This window comes from Siphateles boraxobius, unplaced genomic scaffold, assembly GCF_051911475.1.
Source record: "Siphateles boraxobius isolate OS27281-9 unplaced genomic scaffold, OSU_SipBor_1 9, whole genome shotgun sequence".
Lineage (NCBI taxonomy): Eukaryota > Metazoa > Chordata > Actinopteri > Cypriniformes > Leuciscidae > Siphateles > Siphateles boraxobius.
The window spans coordinates 4324641-4344526 of record NW_027509219.1 but is presented as its reverse complement, the minus strand read 5'-3'; the positions used below and the strand labels follow the sequence as shown (position 1 = coordinate 4344526).

The 19886-nt window shown below is 38.4% G+C and overlaps 3 protein-coding genes across 3 annotated transcripts in view; all 3 read left to right on the top strand.

The window, feature by feature from the left end:
* The first annotated feature begins 231 nt into the window (after positions 1-231).
* Positions 232-13098, top strand: pex10 (peroxisomal biogenesis factor 10). Its single transcript, XM_077224439.1, has 7 exons — positions 232-357; positions 490-603; positions 5611-5691; positions 5783-6183; positions 6711-6883; positions 12548-12680; positions 12780-13098. The coding sequence occupies exons 1-7, from the start codon at positions 300-302 to the stop codon at positions 12846-12848; spliced, it is 1029 nt and encodes a 342-aa protein (XP_077080554.1). The 5' UTR covers positions 232-299; the 3' UTR covers positions 12849-13098.
* On the top strand, positions 13098-19456 carry LOC143732952 (uncharacterized). Its single transcript, XM_077224438.1, has 5 exons — positions 13098-15857; positions 16837-16892; positions 17146-17362; positions 18888-19055; positions 19323-19456. The coding sequence occupies exons 1-5, from the start codon at positions 14766-14768 to the stop codon at positions 19338-19340; spliced, it is 1551 nt and encodes a 516-aa protein (XP_077080553.1). The 5' UTR covers positions 13098-14765; the 3' UTR covers positions 19341-19456.
* LOC143732951 (uncharacterized) overlaps positions 19353-19886 on the top strand; it is a 24346-nt gene continuing 23812 nt past the window's right edge. The window contains exons 1-2 of the mRNA XM_077224437.1: positions 19353-19499; positions 19670-19843. Coding sequence (XP_077080552.1) covers positions 19671-19843 — 173 coding nt within the window. The 5' untranslated portion in view covers positions 19353-19499; position 19670. The remainder of the gene's footprint in view (positions 19500-19669; positions 19844-19886) is intronic.

The window sequence follows — 19886 nt, the reverse complement described above, 5'->3', positions numbered from 1 at the left end:
TTCTACATATTTTCAGATGTGTATTCTCCAATGTGATGTGTTCACTGCGTTCACTATGCGACAGATGTCCTCATTGTTCGAACTTCGAACGCTAAGTCGTAGTAAATAATTTCCAGAAAAGATTGGTTCAATTTATTTATTCGTTTGCGCCGTCTTATCTTGTGATTAACCATTTAGACTTGAACCATAATCTCACTTTCTAAATATTGACCTCAGCTCAGTAAGGCGATTTTGCTGTTGTAGACTGCAAACCGCAAAACTGATCGCAAATCAGCAAAGCATCTGTTACCAACCGACCAATGGAGTGCTCGCGTGAGCATCACATGACTAAACAAGGAAGCGTTAGAAGCATGCACAGTAAGTGACCAAGACCAGTAAATAGAGCCATAAACGCTGTATATTCTTGTTTATTTTTGTAAAATGAGATATATATAAACTGCTAGTATATACACGTCCTCTAAGGATCTCGTTAACGTCTTCCAAACTGAGCAATGCCTCTAGTTCCTGCGAACCAGCCGCAGCTGATCCGCTCGTGTCAGAAGGATGAGTTCTACCAGAACAACCTGACAAACAATGCCAATGAGCTAGTACACACTTTTGCAGGTAAAGCAGTCCCAAACACACTGAATGCATGGTTTAGGGATTTTAAAAGGGCTTATTCTTAACTTCTCAATTTAATTTAGCTTTTACCACCTATTTATTTTCATTAAGACTACTTATATAAATCAACATGTCTTGCACAGTTATAATTTAGTTTTTATGCATTTTAAAATAACATTATTTTGGGCGGTCATATGCTAATATAATGTAGGTGTGGCATAATAATCATGATCATTAAGGCCAACTCTTTCAGTATAGTTTCAATATGCTGTTCAAAATGGAATAATAGCTTAAAGGGGTGGTAAAACAATTTTTTTCTAAAGGCTTGATTGTGTTTGTGGGGTGCACTGTAACATGTGTTCATGCTTCGTTTATAAAAAATTGCATTATTTTTCATATATTTTACCTTTATTCTACACTGTTCTGTCCCTCCTTGTAAAAACGGTCTGATGGTTTCCGGGTTCTATGAAGCCAGTCCCTTAAAACTACGCAATGGGCTCAGATTGGTTAGCTGGCCCAGTGTGTTGTGATTCGCTAACCGACTAGTGCACGTTTTCCGGAAACGTCACGCCCCGTTAGCCTAGTTTGTGCTTTGGTGTATTATAAACGATGGCGTCAATAAAATCATACAAATTTGAGCATTGAGAATGTTAGTGAAGATGATCGAGCAGAACCTGTTCAAGAACGGCTGTTAAACAACGTTTCAGAAAGGTTTGTTTTTTGTTGTCTCATTACCTTTTGAATACGCTGTTATTTAATTGTACTAATTATTATAGTATTACAAAAAATAAGCTTCATAAACAAGAATTTCATAATCGTTCTAACAAATTATATTGCAGTCCTCAAAGGGATTTGTTTTTTAGTAAAGACTGCGGATCTATAGTGATCGTTACTGACTGTATGGCACGGTTATTTTTGTATTTTTAGAACGATTGTAGCCAAATATCTGTCGCCAGAACTATTAACCCAAAACGAACACTAAACATTGGCTTTACTACAGTAGCCAAATCAAACACAGAACCATGTTTAGCATGCCTGTAGATAAACAAGCAAAAAACAATACATAAAAGCTCTAATCAAAGAATAATTTATTATATTTCCAAGTTCGCTATTGAGATTTAAAAAAAAAGTTTGTAACGTAAGGTGTTTGTCAGATAACGTTAAGTATGAATGAGCATTTAACAAGCTGGTTTGCATAGCCAAACAGTGCTGTCATTTGTTTACTTCCTTGCTACAACGTACAATTAACAATATGAACTATTACAGGAAAACACATAGACGAAAAATAAATCATACTTACAGATTGTGGCCCGTAAACAACAGCTTCTGTTCTTAAAGTTGAAACTGCTCCATCTTTCAGCACAAGCCGTTGTGCGAATCCTGCATTGAACTCGCGAAGATTGTGGAAACTTTCCTCCGTGTGCAGCACAGAGAGCGAGATTTGGGTAATAATTAACCATTGATCCCTAACTCCCGCGACCCTAGGAAGGCTGAACAAAGTGGACTTGCAATCCGGGCACTGATGAAAATAACAGCTGTTAGACCGGCGCCAACAACACTCCTATACCACAATAAATATTCTCCAACACAATATAAAATGGTCTCGCCCCCCTTATTTCGTATTCTCGGAGGAGGGGTTTATTGGGGTTGGTGACGTCAGTAACCCTAGAGGAATGTCGTGTAGTTTAAAACCGGCTGTTTGCTGTAGTCCTTAGAAATTGATTTCTTTAAGAGCAAATATCTCTGTTTGCTTTGAACTTTGAGCGCTGTAACTTTGCAGATGTTGTTTATGCTCAAACAGCAACATTACACACTAACTAAAGTTAGAAAAGTGAAATCGTGTTTTACCACCCCTTTAATGTGCAGTATGCTGTATAGTTCCTACTGTATATTTAATAATATGTGAAATACACATTATGTAAAATATACAATATGTGAAGTACACAAAAAGACCCTATTAACACTTTAAATAGCAGTGTTGTAAATTGCTTATATTGTTGACCTCATTACAACACTAATGCTAATCTTGGAGAAACGGCATCCAATTTTATGTGGAAATGTCTGAACTGTTTTTACTTTGATCAAATGATAAGAAAAAATAGAGACAAGAAAGAGAGGCCTGTTGTTATGCCTAGGACAAACTTGACGATTTTCAAATCTTAACCGATTTTAAAACTGATGACCACAGACATAAGGACAGTTTCAACCGATGTTAAGCATTATAAAATAATCCTCTGACTACACATACTAGAAGATTGTTCCAGACTGCGAGACCGCACAACTGTATATTGTAGTAACATTTGGCTCGTTTGGCGGTTAGAAATGTATCCGAGTGGGGGCTCTGATGTCATGCTGACTATGAGGTGTGATTTGTGCACTTACTTTGCAAACTAAGCAATCATGGTGTCGACCGTCGCATACCATTCCGTGACCAATGACGTGTGATAAGAATCGTGACAATTTCTGCCTTTTATCCGGCATTGCATATTTATGCAGAATTTAGATTGGTCACGAAGCCATCTTAGCTGTGTAAAAACACTGTGATATTACTGTTGCATGTTTGATATTGGTTCAAATGTGTTTGTCTGTCGTTGTGCTTGTCAGTACAATATCAAAACCAAAATATTAAAACTTGCCATGAAAACACAGAGGTGTTAGATGAAATAACCAGAAGAAACATTAAAGTATGTAAAGGACGAGAGTTGGTCCGATTGATAAAGTATTGTGGGATGAACCACCTGGTGTTCACCAGAGTCCAAAAGAAAAGAGTCCTGTCTAAAGATTGATTCGTGCCTGTTGAGGTTTTCTGATTTATGAGTCTTAAAAGCATGAGGTTCGATTATTATTTCTAAAAATTAAATCAACAAAATTAAGTAAAAAGGATAGTTAACCGAAAAAGGTCATAAAAATGTTTTTTGTTCAAAAACTACAGTGATGTGTGAATATGACCATAGTCTTTTGGAAAGAAGTAAAGGTAGCGATCTGTAATACCAATTTATAGCCACTAGATGTCTAGGCAGGAATATTACCTTTAAACACACATAAAAAGATCAATGACTAACTTTATATATATATATATATATATATATATATGAGATATATATTACTAATAGTGTCTACACTGTTGTACAACCCAAAAAAACAGTGTGTTATGATCATATCCCAAATTAAAAAGGTACAATGGTAAAGATAATAGAATTTAACCTAAATGTTAATATCCAGACGTTTATCCAGACGTTTATCCACATGTACGTTATCCAGACGTTTATCCACACGTACGTTATCCAGACGTTTATCCACGGGTACATTATCCAGAGGCAATTCAGGCAAAGTAAAAAAAATCCTTTCTCGGCTCCGTCGCCGCCGCGCACTTTGAGTGCAGCCCCAACACGTGACCGGTTCGTCTAACGTCTCATATCTTACATCTGACGCCTGAATATTATGGGATTTTGGCCAGACGGCTGGCGAGCATATACATGTTAGTTCACCTCTCTTAGCGATCGCCAAAAAGTGTACAACTCACACCTTATATTATAGCTGACGTGTGTCAAAAAACTCTCGCGACGGCAAGGCGGCCGTGTCGGATACTGCAGTCAGGCGCAGTTGCTCTCCTCCGACTGCGTAGATCAAAAGCATGATGGGAAACAACTTGCTGACTATGCATGATTTTCCCCCCCAAACAAGTTCAGCGGAAATCCCGCCCTGCAGCCGATTCTAAAGATGTCATTGGTCATGTCAATCACTGTACTGATTGCCTACACCAGGGGTGCCCAATCCTGCTCCTGCCATCAACTGTCCTGCACAGTTCATCTCTAACCCTAACCAAACACACCTGCCTTTAATTCTCAAGTGATCCTGAAGACCTTAATTGGTTGTTTCAGGTGTGTTTGATTTGGGTTGGAGATTAACTGTGCAGGACAGTTGATCGGCAGGATTTTGGCACCCCTGGCCTACACCAAACACTGATCCCTAAACCTACCTGTCACTGTAACCTTAACCAATGAAATTAGCGGCAGGGCGGGATTTCCACTGAACTGGTTTTGGAAAAATATCACACAGCTTAATGCTCATTGGTTTAAAGGGATACTCCACCAGTTTTTCTTATTAAACTATGTTATTCCCTTAACTAAGGCGAGTTGATACATACCTCTCTCGTCTCAGTGCGTGCACTATATCGCTCTGTATTGCCGCAAAACTATGTTAGCACTTAGATTAGCCCATGCATTAAATATGGGCCAAGCAGAGAAGCGACCAAACACTTCCACGTTTTCCCTATGTAAACACAGTTACTCGAGTAGTGTAACTTGACCTGGGCTGGTGACACAAAATAAACCGTTGCGCTTTTCTAAGCGTTTAAAATTGATGACTATATTGTATGGCGGAATACCATAACAAGTGCTTTTGAGCACTTCGACTTGGCGCAATAATATCTTCACTCGTGAAAAGTCCTCTTACCGGCTCCCGCTTCCTCTCCCCCTCCCTCTGACATTTCCGTCAATACAACCAACGTGACTTTTACTACCTGTGCTTAAGAAGTATTAAATTAGATTTTTAAAATTTAAGGTCATAAAAAATCTTAAGTCTTATTTTTACTTATGAGAGTTCTTAAATTTTAGATGACACATTGACTAAGACATATCTAAATACTTTACCAAATTAAAACTATCTAATTAGCATTAGCCTATATGATTTTTGTTATTCTTTCTTTGTGGATTTGCTTGTTCACGTGACAATTGACAACCCCTATGAATAGAAATATTTACATAAAAAACATGATAAAATGAAACTATTTATAACAAATATAATATTAAAATATTAATACTAACAAAATATTAATAAATTCTATAACAGTATATAAATAATACTAAAATAACATTGGTGCACACAGTATACATATTACATATTGCAAGAGTGGTATCCAAGTCTGAATTATTATTTTTTAAATCCTGTTTTCCATGATAAATCCCTTTTAATACTGCAGTTCGTTCAAAGATTGTTTTTCCCATTGAGGTTCCAGACGTTGGCTACAGTGCAGAAAGGAAATTGAATTACTATCTGATCTGACCTACTATGTTCTAACAACTTTATCTGGTAAGTTATTCGCTTGTATTGCAAAAACAAACACGTATTTGTTATATCAGTTGTATTTCAGAGCCATGTTTTTGTTGTCCATTTCATTAAGGATATCAGACCCTGGGTGAGGAGTATGTCAGCATCATCCAGGTGGACCCCAGCAAGAGAAGAATCCCCTCGCGAATGCGCAGAACCGCACTTATCTTCTTCCACACATTTGTGCCTTATCTTATGGACAAGGGCTTGATCTGTGTTGAGAATGAGTTGGAAGCAGAAGCACCTCAGAACTCGCAGCACCAAACGAGCAGAACCTGGAACCCGTTATCACACATGCGGTTCTGGATTCAGAGAGCTGTGGGGATCCTGACTGAGTCTCAGAGGAAGTCTTTGATTCCGCTTGTGTTTGCCCTGCAGCAGGGAATCACTCTTCTGTACAGGCTACATGTGGCTGTCTTTTACATCAGTGGAGCCTTTTACCACATTGCTAAAAGAGCTGCAGGTGTTCGTTATGTAAGTTTTTGTTCTTTTATCATTATAAAACATGTACTGTGGGAATAAGTTCCTAAATGCTTTATTAAAGGGTTAGTTCACCCAAAAAATAAAATTCTGTCATTAATTACTCACCCTCATGTCTTTCCAAACCCGTAAGACTTTCGTCTTCGTAAACCAAATTAAGATCTTTTAATGAAATCTGAGAGATTTCTGTCACTCTATTGACAGTCTATGCAACTATAACTTTGACGCTTCAAAAATATCATAACGAGATTGTAAAACTAATCCATATGAATTGAGCGGTTTTGTCCAAATATTTTTGAAGAGACACGATCGCTTTATATGATGAACAGATTTAATTTATTCAAAAACATTCATCAACGCACATCAGTTATAATAAACGGAAGCTCAAGCATGTTCGCTTGACGTGCGAGAACCAATAAGGATCATTCTCATGTCACGCAACACGTTTGAGCTTCCGCAAGGACCAATTTACAAGGACAGTTTATTAACTGTGTAACTGTGAATGTGTTTTTTTTTTTTAGCTAAGAGTGGGGAATGTGTCTGGCGATGACCCAAGGATCAGTAACGGTTACCGTCTGCTGGGTGCGCTTTCCCTTCTACAGCTGGGCGTCACTCTCACACTGCAGTTTAACAACCTCAAACAAAGACAGAGAGCACGACAGGAATGGAAACAGCACAGAAACCTTCTCCCCAGGTAATGCTGTAGTGCCTTAAGGCTTGTTCCTTCCTCTCCTAACTCCTAACATAGTCCCCTATGTTCACCAAGGCAGCATTTATGTTAGGGATAATCCACGGCTAGCCATACATTAAAGGATTTTAATGCACGACGTAGAGGCGAAGAACCACCCGACGCGAAGCAGAGGGTGGTTGCCTTTACGTCGTGCATTAAAATCCTTTAATGCATGGCTAGCCGTGGATTATCCCGCTTATACCACGGTTATTTGCCAAGTTAAAAATAAGTTAAAGCTGTAACTGATGTTTACAGTGTAATTTTTTAACAGACGTGTAAAAATGACGGTTATTTCTTAAGTTACGGCTCGCTGGTTCTAGCACTCCGTCCGCTTTAAATAAAGTAGAGCCATCGGATTGCTTTTATTTGAATGAATTATCACATTTATTTAAATTCATTATTAAAAGAGAGAGACAAAGAACTGAAAGAGTCCCAATTGCCAAGGTAGTTGAGCCCCATCGGCTCCCTGGTGAACCACATTTCGGTGCTCTCGAGTTTGCACAGAGGGATGCGTCTCGGATGCAAATAGAACGCTACGGCATTTTCTGGACACTTTGGCAGATATTTTTTAAAGCTGTCCACGGGACAAAGTGGGTCGCCGGGGCTCGCAAACATAAATCCTCGTAAATTTTCCCTATCCGATGCGGTGGGATCCTTGTGGTTTTTTGTCTCTGGGTACGCCAGGGTCAGGTAGGCCTACTCTTTCCCATTCTCGTCTTGCCGGAGAACGAAAGACTCTTTTGATAGGTTACGGTTTCCTTCTCTTCCCCTCCGTGCAAAACACAGCTGTATGTCAAACCAAACTTTTCTTACAAGTCCTGTGTTGTGAAAGGGGAGAGTGCAGGTGCATTTCTAATTTTCTCCAAGTCAGACAGTAATACGCGGATGATGAACGCCGGTGTCTTTTCCATTTTTCCTGTAAGTTAGCGCTTTAAAACTGATTTAAAGAGGGCATTGCTTGACTTGAAGTCTTTATCACTTAATGTTGTATTTTGTAATGTGATGGTTTATACCTGCTCTGAGACACATCAAATTTGCAACACTGTATTCGCGTCCAGCGGTAGACTGAACAGAGGCATAAAACTCCCGCAATGTCTCATTTAAAAGAGAAGCAGAGTAGGTCTCGAAATCACAATTTTTCTGTCTTTGCCGCAAAAAGTCACTGAAAGTGTTAACTGCGCATTTAGTTTTCTTTTTCGTATTGACCTCATCTTTGTCGTCTTCGATCTTATCTAGCTCTGTCGGTGTTAATTCTTTGTGCCGCTTTTTGTCATTCAACGTCTTCTCCAAGTCTTCTATTTCTTCTTGTGCCTGGGCCCATTTCTCAAAATTGCCATATTCACCATACAAATTAAACGATATTCAAAAATCATCCATTTAGCCTACCTAAATAAACATTTTCATATGTGTCTCTCACTCTGTTTGCAAGTGTAACTGTGTTACTATGGTTACCAATGATTATAGTAGCGGATTAATTTCGAACTGTAGGCTAATCAAACTGACTGGAACTACCTGTGCATTAAACGGTTTTACTGCACACCTTCCAGCCAATCAGAATCGAGTATTTAAACAGCCCGTGGTATAAATATATATGTATGTGTGTGTATACAGTGTTAATATTGTAACGGGTTAGCTCAAAGGGGAAATAATAATAATAACTCATAAATTGTTATGATTAATTATGAATATTTGGGTCAGTAAATTGGATTAACTTGATGTAGCTAAATTAATATTACAATCAATTAATCAGTTCATCCAACAAACTCTTTTGATTATTCATTCATTCTAAGAAAAGGGTATTTTTCATGGCCACAGAAAAATAATTATTTCTTAGCATGTACAGCACTTAGAGCATGTAACAAGATCAAGATCGTAAAATTGACTTTGATACAAGCAGGGAATCAGAACCAAATACATGTTGTGCACAAGTTTTATTAACTAAATCACGAACACCCAACTAACATACAAACAATTACAAATACATGGGTAGATGGTTAGTGACAGAATGAAACCGGAAATTATATGAAGCTATGGAAAAGATTAATTGAACATGAAAAGATCCATCAGATTATTATTTTCAGAGTACCTCATTAAATGTATACCTGCATGGCCTTTGCAGTGAAAGCATTTCGTGAAGTTCCTGAAAAAGAATTTTGATAGTTCAGTGAGTGTCAAACGTTTAGATTGCAATTGTTTTCTTCTCCGTTGGATGAAGAAGATATGATGAACTTGCATGGTTAGTTCGACTCCGTTCTAGTTGAAAGTTCTCTCTCTCCATGAGCACATGGCTGGTTGTGAGTCAAGGCCTGCTGCCACGCAGGACAGCACAGCACCCCGAACGTACCCAAGAGAGGGAAGGGTTTGTGTAGAGACCATTTTAAGCCTGAGAAAGGTCACACCTTTCAGAGTTGGCTCAACCAATAAGAAAGGGGGGATTTCCAAGTGGGAAATTCCTCTGTTGGGAGGATTTATGACTCTATCTCAAGTGTGGTTAGACATAGACCCTTGCCATTTGTGCCCATTTATACTCAGATATATATATAACAAACACGCACACTGCATTCTAAGAAAAGTTGATGTACACTAAAGTGTGAGTCATTAAATGAGGATTAATTAGATAGGAGACACCATACAGGTGGGGTTACATTGACCGTTAGTTGTATCATAAAATACAGGTCCTTCTCAAAAAATTTGCATATTGTGATAAAGTTCATTATTTTCCATAATGTAATGATAAAAATTAAACTTTCATATATTTTAGATTCATTGCACACCAACTGAAATATTTCAGGTCTTTTATTGTTTTAATACTGATGATTTTGGCATACAGCTCATGAAAACCCAAAATTCCTATCTCAAAAAATTAGCATATTTCATCCGACCAATGAAAGAAGTGTTTATAATACAAAAAAAAGTCAACCTTCAAATAATTATGTTCAGTTATGCACTCAATACTTGGTCGGGAATCCTTTTGCAGAAATGACTGCTTCAATGCGGCGTGGCATGGAGGCAATCAGCCTGTGGCACTGCTGAGGTGTTATGGAGGCCCAGGATGCTTCGATAGCGGCCTTAAAGGGTTAGTTCACCCAAAAATGAAAATTATGTCATTAATGACTCACCCTCATGTCGCTCCAAGCCCGTAAGACCTCCGTTCATCTTCAGAACACAGTTTAAGATATTTTAGATTTAGTCCGAGAGCTTTCTGTCCCTCCATTGAAAATTTATGAACCGTATACTGTCCTTGTCCAGAAAGGAAATAAAGACATCATCAAAGTAGTCCATGTGACATCAGTGGGTTAGTTAGAATGTTTTGAAGCATCGGAAATACATTTTGGTCCAAAAATAACCAAAACTACGACTTTATTCAACATTGTATTGTCTTACGGTTCTGTTGGGGATCCGCGTTCACGAGTCCGCAGTGACGCTGCTGACGTAAGACGCTGCTGACGTGTATCTGGTGCGTCCGTGTATTCGGGTTCAAATAAATATGGCTGGGCAAAAAAATGCAAGTCTTCCTCTGTGTGGAAATCCTTAGACATGTTTGTGAAGATTGTTTTGTTTCCAGCGTGCGTCTCCCTCAGACTGTAAACAAAGCTCGGGCGCACCAGACACACGTCAGCAGCGTCTTACGTCAGCAGCGTATACTGTACGCGGATCCCCAACAGAACCGGTAGACAATACAATGCTGAATAAAGTCGTAGTTTTGGTTATTTTAGGACCAAAATGTATTTCCGATGCTTCAAAACATTCCAACTAACCCACTGATGTCACATGGACTACTTTGATGATGTCTTTATTTCCTTTCTGGACAAGGACGGTATACCGTTCATACATTTTCAATGGAGGGACAGAAAGCTCTCGGACTAAATCTAAAATATCTTAAACTGTGTTCTGTAGATGAACGGAGGTCTTACGGGCTTGGAGCGACATGAGGGTGAGTCATTAATGACATCATTTTCATTTTTGGGTGAACTAACCCTTTAAGCTCATCGTCATCCAGAGTGTTGGGTCTTGCGTCTCTCAACTTTCTCTTCACAATATCCCACAGATTCTCTATGGGGTTCAGGTCAGGAGAGTTGGCATGCCAATTGAGCACACTAATACCATGGTCAGTAAACCATTTACCAGTGGTTTTGGCACTGTGAGCAGGTGCCAGGTCGTGCTGAAAAATGAAATCTTCATCTCCATAGAGCTTTTCAGCAGATGGAAGCATGAAGTGCTCCAAAATCTCCTGATAGCTAGCTGCATTGACCCTGCCCTTGATAAAACACAGTGGACCAACACCAGCAGCTGACATGGCACCCCAGACCAGCACTGACTGTGGGTACTTGACACTGGACTTCAGGCATTTTGCCATTTCCTTCTCCCCAGTCTTCCTCCAGACTCTGGCACCTTGATTTCCGAATGACATGCAAAATTTGCATAGCAAAAATGTGCTGGTTACGTTCGTGAGACAGCTGATTAGTACTCTTGTCATTGACCGTAAAACAGTTACAGGAATCACCAACCCGTCGATCTTGGAAGCATTTTAAGTCGATCGAGTTTCCAAAATCAGAGAAAAAAAGCCTATTGTGTGTAGTAAAATAGTCTCAGACGACGATGTTTGTCCCGTTTTAGCCATCGTAGCTTCTTCGAAAGGGGGGGGTGAGCGGTGGGCTGAGCCCTTAGTGTAAACTCGCAACCGAACCGCTAGATGTCGCTAAATGTCACACACTGCACCTTTAAATGGCCTCCACAGTCACCAGATCTTAGTCCAATAGAGCAGCTTTGAGGTGTGCTGTAAAAAGACCACAATCTCGGAGGAATGTTAAATTAAGGCAGTTCAGTTCTGAAGTCATAAGGGGGTCCAACCCAGTATTAGCAAGGTTTACCTAATAAAGTGATCAGAGAGAGAGAGAGAGAGATTTCTTTTGGGTCATAAAGTTTTTCATTTTTTTTTCTCACAATTCTGACTTTTTTTCTTGCAATTGCAAGTATTTATCTAGCAATTAAGACTTTTTAACTCTCAATCGTACGTTCTTATCTCAAAATTCTTATTGATTCAATAAACTCGCAATTTTAACTTTCTTCTCACAGTTCCGAGTTTATATCCCTGAATTCTGACCTTTTATTTGCTTTATAAAGTCTGAATTGTGAGATATAAATTGCAGTTCTGAGAAAAAAAGTCAGCTCACAGTTCTGACTTTTTTTTTCTCTCGCAGAAAGAGATTTTTTTTTTTTATTCGCAGTTCTGATTAAAAAACATTTCTCAGAAGTGTGATATAAACATGCAATTGCGAGTTATAAAATCAGATTCGTGAGACAATCTCAATTCTGATAAAGTCTGAATTGTGAAATATTAACTGGCAATTTAAAAATCTAGAATATTATGTTTCAAAACATTTAATTTATGATTACATACATTTTTGCATCACATTTAAATAACATTTCACTTTTGTGAATCATTAAACCAATGTTTAAATATTTATATTTTTTTCTTCATCTCAGACATCCTTGTTTGTCTTTTTTTAGCATTAGCTTTATGGTAATAAATGTGACATTATGGAGTCTTGAGGGGAGCTTTCATAATACTCTCGATTTATGTTGCGTTATTCACGTTCTTCTTTACACATCTGTTTTTCCTTTCAGTCGTCAGGTCAGTGAGTCATCATCTCGCTCTTCACGCTGTATCTTGTGTTTGGAGGAGCGCAGAAACACTACTTGTACTCCCTGTGGTCATCTCTTCTGCTGGGAGTGCATTACTGAGTGGTGCAATACCAAGGCAAGACTTTTATATTACATAATACTGTGGTGTGTTTGCATGTAAAGTTCAACATTAATGATGTACGAGAAGTAATTTTCATTGTTGCTTTTATTGTAGACTGAATGCCCACTTTGTCGAGAGAAATTCCAGCCTCACAGATTGGTTTATCTGAGAAGCTACAAGTAGACGTTTTGGTTGATCAAGATTATGGGAATTTAACACCCCTTGTGTTTTACTTTCCATAACTGTTTGTAAAACTTACTGTAATTAGTGTTTAAAGATCACATGACATGGAAATTACATTTTATTTTTATTTTGTATGAAATGGACAATGAATACAAATTTCTTATTGAAATTTGTCAATTTAATTTGATTATTTATACTATGTAACTGTAATTGTAGCATTTCTCAAATAAAATAAGATATTTTTACAAAATTTGATCTGTGTATTGCTTCTGACAAATCTATCTAAATCAAATTTTACATAGCACAACAAATAGAACAATAGTGTAGCCAATCAATGATTGACAACCATACAAACATGACAAGCCATAGTCAATACAATCTACTAAAAACAATTGCATTTTATTTTTTATTAAAACTATTTTAAATAAATGTTTTAAAATGTGTAATAAACTAAAACGGGGCAAGGCTTTGTGCACTTTACTGTATACACAGACATACATAGCTTAAATGCCAAAATATCATAGGCTACACTGCGAGCTTTAGTGCTCATTTCCGATTTTCTTTCCGATAGATCCGATTTTTTTTTGCATAGCTGTTCACATTGTTGTTTTAAAATGGATAATATCAGATTCCAGGGTGAACAGATCTACCGGACTGACCCGCATGCGCAAAAGAACAATAAAAAGATAACACGCAGCAAACTGTCATATGGAAGTAAACACAGAGGACATTAAGTATGCGATTACGTGTTTGTTTATAGCGTGATCTTCCGTGGAATCCCGGGAATTTATGCACAGGCAATATAAAAAAACCAAGACAAGAGTATGAAATAAGAAAGCAGAGTTTTTAAACACATGATATATCTACAGTATTTTAAAGAGCTGTCATGTCACTGTAATACTTATAAGTTACACATCACTGTCCACTTGACTACCTTTTGAAACTTTCTTGATAACTTCAGGTATGTAAAATCTTTGAAGTGACTCCCATGAGCACAGAATTGTGACAAACGTTGATTTACATGGATGTAAAAGTCGCATTATTTTCTATGTGACTGTTCAAACTGACATCTGACCTGTATCAGATTTAGGACCACATAGGGAAGTGGCCCAAATGGGAATTGAAAAGATCAGATTCCATGGTGTTTGTGCTGTTCACACTGTCATGACAAAAACAGATCTGAGTCACATATGAGGAAAAAATCGAATTTGGGCCACATTTAAGTCTAAACGTAGCCTTAGAGACATATACTCTCTTGATTCGGGCCAGTTAGGAACCACCCAGACTAGACAATGCAATCAACTAACCACTCAGAACAGCTTAGGAACTGGCACATCAATTCCCATAGCATCTTAATATTGTGGTGCAGTGTTTTGCATGGGCAAACACCAGCTATGTTCTCTTCAAAAATGTAAAATATAGTTTTTAAAGGTCGTCTCTCAGCTTATAATAAGCTTAAGAACTAGATTGAGTAATTTACCGGCTCCTCCCAGCAGCTCGGTTGTACAGTAATCTGCTTCTAATCTTCTTAGCTCACACAACGTGCGCTCTGCAGTTTGAAGGTTTTGCCCACAATTTATACAGATCATTAACTATAAATGACACAAAATGGAGGCATTAGCAAATATAACCTGCTGCCCCTAAGGGTGAGTGATTTTTTGTAAAAACTTTACAGCTGTAGCCTAATGATTATCATAATTGCCACTGCATTATCCAAATGTAAGAATATAAATGTTTAATCAGTTGACATTTGAATTATTAGATCTTTAATTTAATTGTTTGGAAGTTCAGCAATTTTTAGTGAAGCACTCATGGTTATGCCTGAATATATTATTGAGCTGATGGAATGAGACCTTGTTTTAAAATGACACCTGAACTGATCTATTTTGAAATGGCAAAATGTAAATAACAAGCATCATGCCGTTGCCTGAGGAAAACGCAGATGAGCCTCCATGTGCTCCGAAAGACAGTACAACAACTTTATACAAGAACGACCCACTGAGTAGACGTCCCATAACGTTCGGTTCTGAGCCTTTCATTCAACAAACACTCTTCAAGAGGGAAGCAAACTGCACTTTTGATCTTCCTCACCACAAGAACATTTATTCAGTTTCAGAGAGTGCAAGTGGCTCAAAATACGCCAGGAGAGATACAAGAAGTGATGCTACAGCCCTCATATGTTGTAACACAGCAGCCAACCGTAAGTGTGAGCAATGCAAGACTCAAGAGAGGGATTATACTGAGGATTCCTCATTATCCACAATTTCAAAGAAAGACAGCCAGTCGACCTGCTTTAATTCTGCAGACGTTGCTCATAAACCCCCAAAGGAAGCGTTCGCTTTTCGAAAGCAAGATGAAAGGCTTTCCTCCTCTACCTTTCATGAGCTTCTTGAGTCCTCATTGATGTCTGCAAACTTGCATTGCTCGATGCTCCACTTCGACACAACTGAACAAGCAGTCTCTTTTGTGGAACATCAAATGCCCAACTTATCTGGATCCACCTCAGCAGTTTCCTCTCTCGCAATACCTGTTGTCACTGAAAGTGAAAGGCACAGTCGCTACATTCCTAAAGGTATCAAAAGACAACCAAGAAATGAGCAGTTTCAGTGCTGTAATACAAGATTCAGCTCTAGTCAAGTCCCTAGAGTATCTATACATAGCAAACAACCAAACAAATCTGGACAAAATGATGATTTAGTCAGAGACACAAGGCCTGATGGCAACAAATTGGCTTTTGAAAGCCCTACAGAAATTAACCCTCATAAAAGGCTTGAAATCCAAGACAATTGGAGTCGAATGCACCCACTGGTGATTCAGAGAGAGGATATAAAGAACCATACGCAAACGATGCAAAGAGTTCTTAGAGGAGCATGCGAATGTCCTCCAGAACTGGCAGGAAGTAGGAATGAACTAGTGTCTATTCATGGGCAATACCTCACATCTCATCAACACTCACCTTTTGTGAAGTGTAAAGCATTGGCTGCAACAGAAGCTCGGATTTCTGCACAGGTATGTTGGCATACAAAATCCCATGATGAAAATATCCTAAATGAAGCCTACTGGAATTTATGTCATTATTTGGAACCAGTCAAAAAATAATTTTAAATAATCACCAGATTGTAATGATGAATGATAATTAACATACATTCCCTCTCTGTGATTAGCTTCTTTTTTTTTCAGTAAGACATTCCAGTACAATACCAGTGGAGTTCTAATATGGATGACAAATTATCCATTTAGACAGCAACAATCTAATTAGAATCAAATATGTACAGTATACTTATTTGACTCTTATAGCCCAGTCACACTGTCATAAATGGAGATTATTAATAAATGTTTTTTTTTAATTAAGAATGACATTAAGACATGGATATAATATATATATATATTTTTTTTAATTTATATTTAGTTATATATTATGTAGTGTACAAAGGTATGACGCATCCTTAAAACCCAGTGAGCACTGGACGTCAATGTAATGTCAGAAAGACGTTGGACAGAAGTAAGATTTTAGCTAAAAATGAAACGCTTTTAAAGTCAAAGCCCAACGTTGGCTTGACGTAAACCCTTACCACTGGACGGACATCCTCTTGGTTCCTTAACTCTTTCCCTGCCATTGACAAGTTAACTTGTCATTTATGAGAAAACGCTTCCCTGTCAGGTGATCGAAATTCAATTTCAGGACAATAGGTGTGTTAGACTTAAAGTGGAGCTGCACAGAACGATCGGTGTATGACATCAAAAAACTGCGATTTGAAAGCATGCGGTACTTTGATCAGTCTGCGCAGCGCCACTTAAAGTCTAACACACTTATCGACCTGACATCAGAACCTATATTCAACTTCAAAATATTTTCCAATAAGAAAGCGTATTCACATTCCTTTAAGAATTTTTTTTTTTGACTAGGGTGTTTTGAAGGGATAATATAATTGGATTTAATTTTATAAAACTGAACACATCTTTTACATATTTATTTCTGTTTGAAAAGCTCTATGTGGCACCAGAGGCTTATGATGACTTTGATGAAAAGAAAATAGAAGAAAGGTAAAGAAAATAAACTCTGTATCTGTGTCAAATGCCTGTGCTTGTGAAAGCATAATAACCCTTCTGATAGTGCTGATATAACAATAAATCTCTTACTTGTTGTGACTTGTACCTGTATTTAGAGCCCATGTACTGTGTGTAGATTGAGATGAAGAGACTCATCTGGAGGTTGGGCAGTGAAATACATGTATGTTGACTGCTGTGGTCATCACTGTTAATTTTTTTGCCAATTGTCACTGTGTGTTATGTGCAGGTGTGAGGATCTGTATAGGTTCAGTCTGCGGTTGCGCTGTCTGAGAATATGGTCCAAAAGGCTCAGGTTACTCTCTCAAGCCTGCTGTCATGACAGAAGACGGGTTTTAAACAAAGCTCTGGGTGTTCTGAAATGGGCCGCAAAGATGCATTGTGTTCATACTGATGCAGTTGAGAGGAGGAGAAGTAATGTCCTGCTCTATCAGAGTTTTTACCAGGTGGGAAAAACAGACTAATAATACAATGTCCCCTTGTGATAATGTTTTGTTTTATACAATGGCAGAGTTTCTTGAGAATATCCCTCAGAAATGTACAACATAGTTGACTGATAACTATGAAGAACAACAGTTTTTGGATTGTCAAAAGGCATAATTCCACATGGGGCCCTATCATACACGCACCATCATGCAATGCGGCACCAGGTGCGACGCAAGTGGTTTTTGCTAGTTTCAGCCTGACGGCATTATCGTTTTAACAACCTGCGCCATGTTGTTTTAATAGCAAATGCATTTGCACCCATGGGCGTGCTGGTCTGAAGACGAGCTGGTTCAGGCGCATTGTTGGCACTTTGCTGTTTTAAGGCAACTGAAATAGATGGCGCAGTATTTATTTATTTTTTGTTATTTAAAGGTATTAGTAATATTTTAACATATTTATTAGTAGGCCTAATATGCACCTATAGGCGGGTGCACAACACGCGTACACTCTGCTTATTACACACACAGTAACACGCAGCACCACACAAACATGGCAAATATTAAAAATAAATGGATTACAACGTAAACGATTATTATTGAGTACATAAAGTTATGGTGGAATCCGGCTTGTCCTGTAGATGGTCTGCTCGCGCGCTTTAACTTCGGGGTGGTGATGGCGCAATGGATAAGACACATGCCTTTGGTGTAAGAGACCTGGGTTCGAATCCACTGTGAGACACCAATGTGTCCCTGAGCAAGACATTTAACCCCTAGTTGCTCCAGAGGCGTGCAACCTCTGACATAAATAGCAATTGTAAGTCGCTTTGGATAAAAGTGTCAGCTAAATGAATAAATGTAAATGTAAACTTCGCGCACAAGGAGATCCATTTGCTCTCTTGACAAGCGCTTGGTCTTTTGGTTTGCAAATTCCTCCATGTAAATAGAGAATCCGCCATGGCGCGAGCACAACTGGCTTTTAAAGGGAATGGGATATGAGACTCTGATTGGTTTATTACACTTTGTGCCCAAAACACACCGATTACTCATTAATAGAATAGAAACAACCCTTTTAGACCATGCACCAAAATGGTGTTCAAAATACTTAGTGTTGAGTTTTATATTGTGTAACTGTTAGGTCTCCTACTAACTGGTTAACATTATTACTGTCTTACTGAAATGCTTATGCTAATCAGTTGTGGGCCACTATTACCTAAAATGTGTCTATTAATGCAGATTGTCTGTCGTTCTCACTACTTTGAGTAAAGATTAAGAATGGAGCAAGATTTGTTTTACCAACGTTTATGCTACATCAGTAATTCACGCTAGAGCTTGGCTAATGTACTGTAGCTATGCACCGTTATTGAAGCTGACAGTTTTTTGACCTTTGATGCATGTAAATCTGTTGTAGGAGACTCCAAAACAACATTAGGAAACTTTAAATTAGCATAATAGGGGCACTTTAAAATAGGGCCCATGATGTTTGACAGTATTTTAAACAAACCATTTCAACTTCATATCTTAAAGTTAATAGCACATTCTGTTACAGTGGAAGAATCACTGTGAGAGCAGACACATGGATAACTCATTCCACAATGAGAGCAACACCGATGCTTTGAGAAAACGACTCATTCAGCCCAGCAGAACTTTGTGTCTGATGACCACATGTTCCACCTGGAGGAACCTACTTGCTCAGAACAGCTGTGATTCATTATCAGTAAGAATCATCCCATAATCTGGGTCAGATCTACAGTTACCTCACAATGAATAAGAGTTAATAGGAATGCCTGAGTCACCATCTTGGACAGGAATCAGGGTTTTCCTTTGCTAGCTCTCATGAGTTTCATCTAAGTTGTGCATAACTTAGGTCCTGGTTGGTTTGTTACCTCTTTCTCAAAATACCACTCTCCTTTTCTTAAGAACATGTAAATATATACAGTAGTTGTGTATGTAAGTGTGTCTGTATGTGCTTTACACCCTGCAGTCTATCTGTACTGTATAAGCACTGGCTGCTGTGGAGGCAAGTGTGTTTAAAACGGTTCTCTTGGAGACAGCAGGAGTCGTGGGCATGTGTGTGTTGGGACAGACGACTCCAGAGCAAAGTCTGGACCCTGTGGATATTAACCTGGCAGAGAAAACAGCTGGCCACAGATCAGTACAGGTACAGACATTGTCTCAATGTAATATCCATGTCTGTGTCATCTACATGCTAGTGCAGTATATATTTTTTCTGTCCCCCAAATGTTGATTGTATTCTCAGAATTTGCTATATCTTAAAAAAATATCTCAAAATATTTCCTCTAGATATCAATGTTATCTGTCTTTCTTTAGGATGCATTTGTTAGCATTAGCATGGAAGAAATGGAAGATCCGTTACCGTCAGAAGAAGCTGGAGAAGTTGATGCAGTCCACTCAGATAAGCAACCTTCTTCACTCCTTCCATCGTTGGCAGAAAAGAGCAGAATCCCATCAAAGAGAGAGAGAGAAACAGTTAGTTTTGAGCCGGTAAGAGTCAATCTGCCTCTCACATCATCACCCTCGTGTCATT

Excerpts from the sequence above, each read along its gene's own strand:
- pex10 (XM_077224439.1), top strand. The coding sequence starts at position 300 with ATGGAGTGCTCGCGTGAGCATCACATGACTAAACAAGGAAGCGTTAGA. Across the intron at positions 358-489 it reads AAGCGTTAGAAGCATGCACA|CAATGCCTCTAGTTCCTGCG; the intron begins GTAAGTGACCAA and ends TTCCAAACTGAG. Across the intron at positions 5,692-5,782 it reads TGTTCTAACAACTTTATCTG|GATATCAGACCCTGGGTGAG; the intron begins GTAAGTTATTCG and ends CATTTCATTAAG.
- LOC143732952 (XM_077224438.1), top strand. The coding sequence starts at position 14,766 with ATGCCGTTGCCTGAGGAAAACGCAGATGAGCCTCCATGTGCTCCGAAA. Across the intron at positions 16,893-17,145 it reads GAAAAGAAAATAGAAGAAAG|GTGTGAGGATCTGTATAGGT; the intron begins GTAAAGAAAATA and ends TGTTATGTGCAG. Across the intron at positions 17,363-18,887 it reads TCTATCAGAGTTTTTACCAG|TGGAAGAATCACTGTGAGAG; the intron begins GTGGGAAAAACA and ends ATTCTGTTACAG.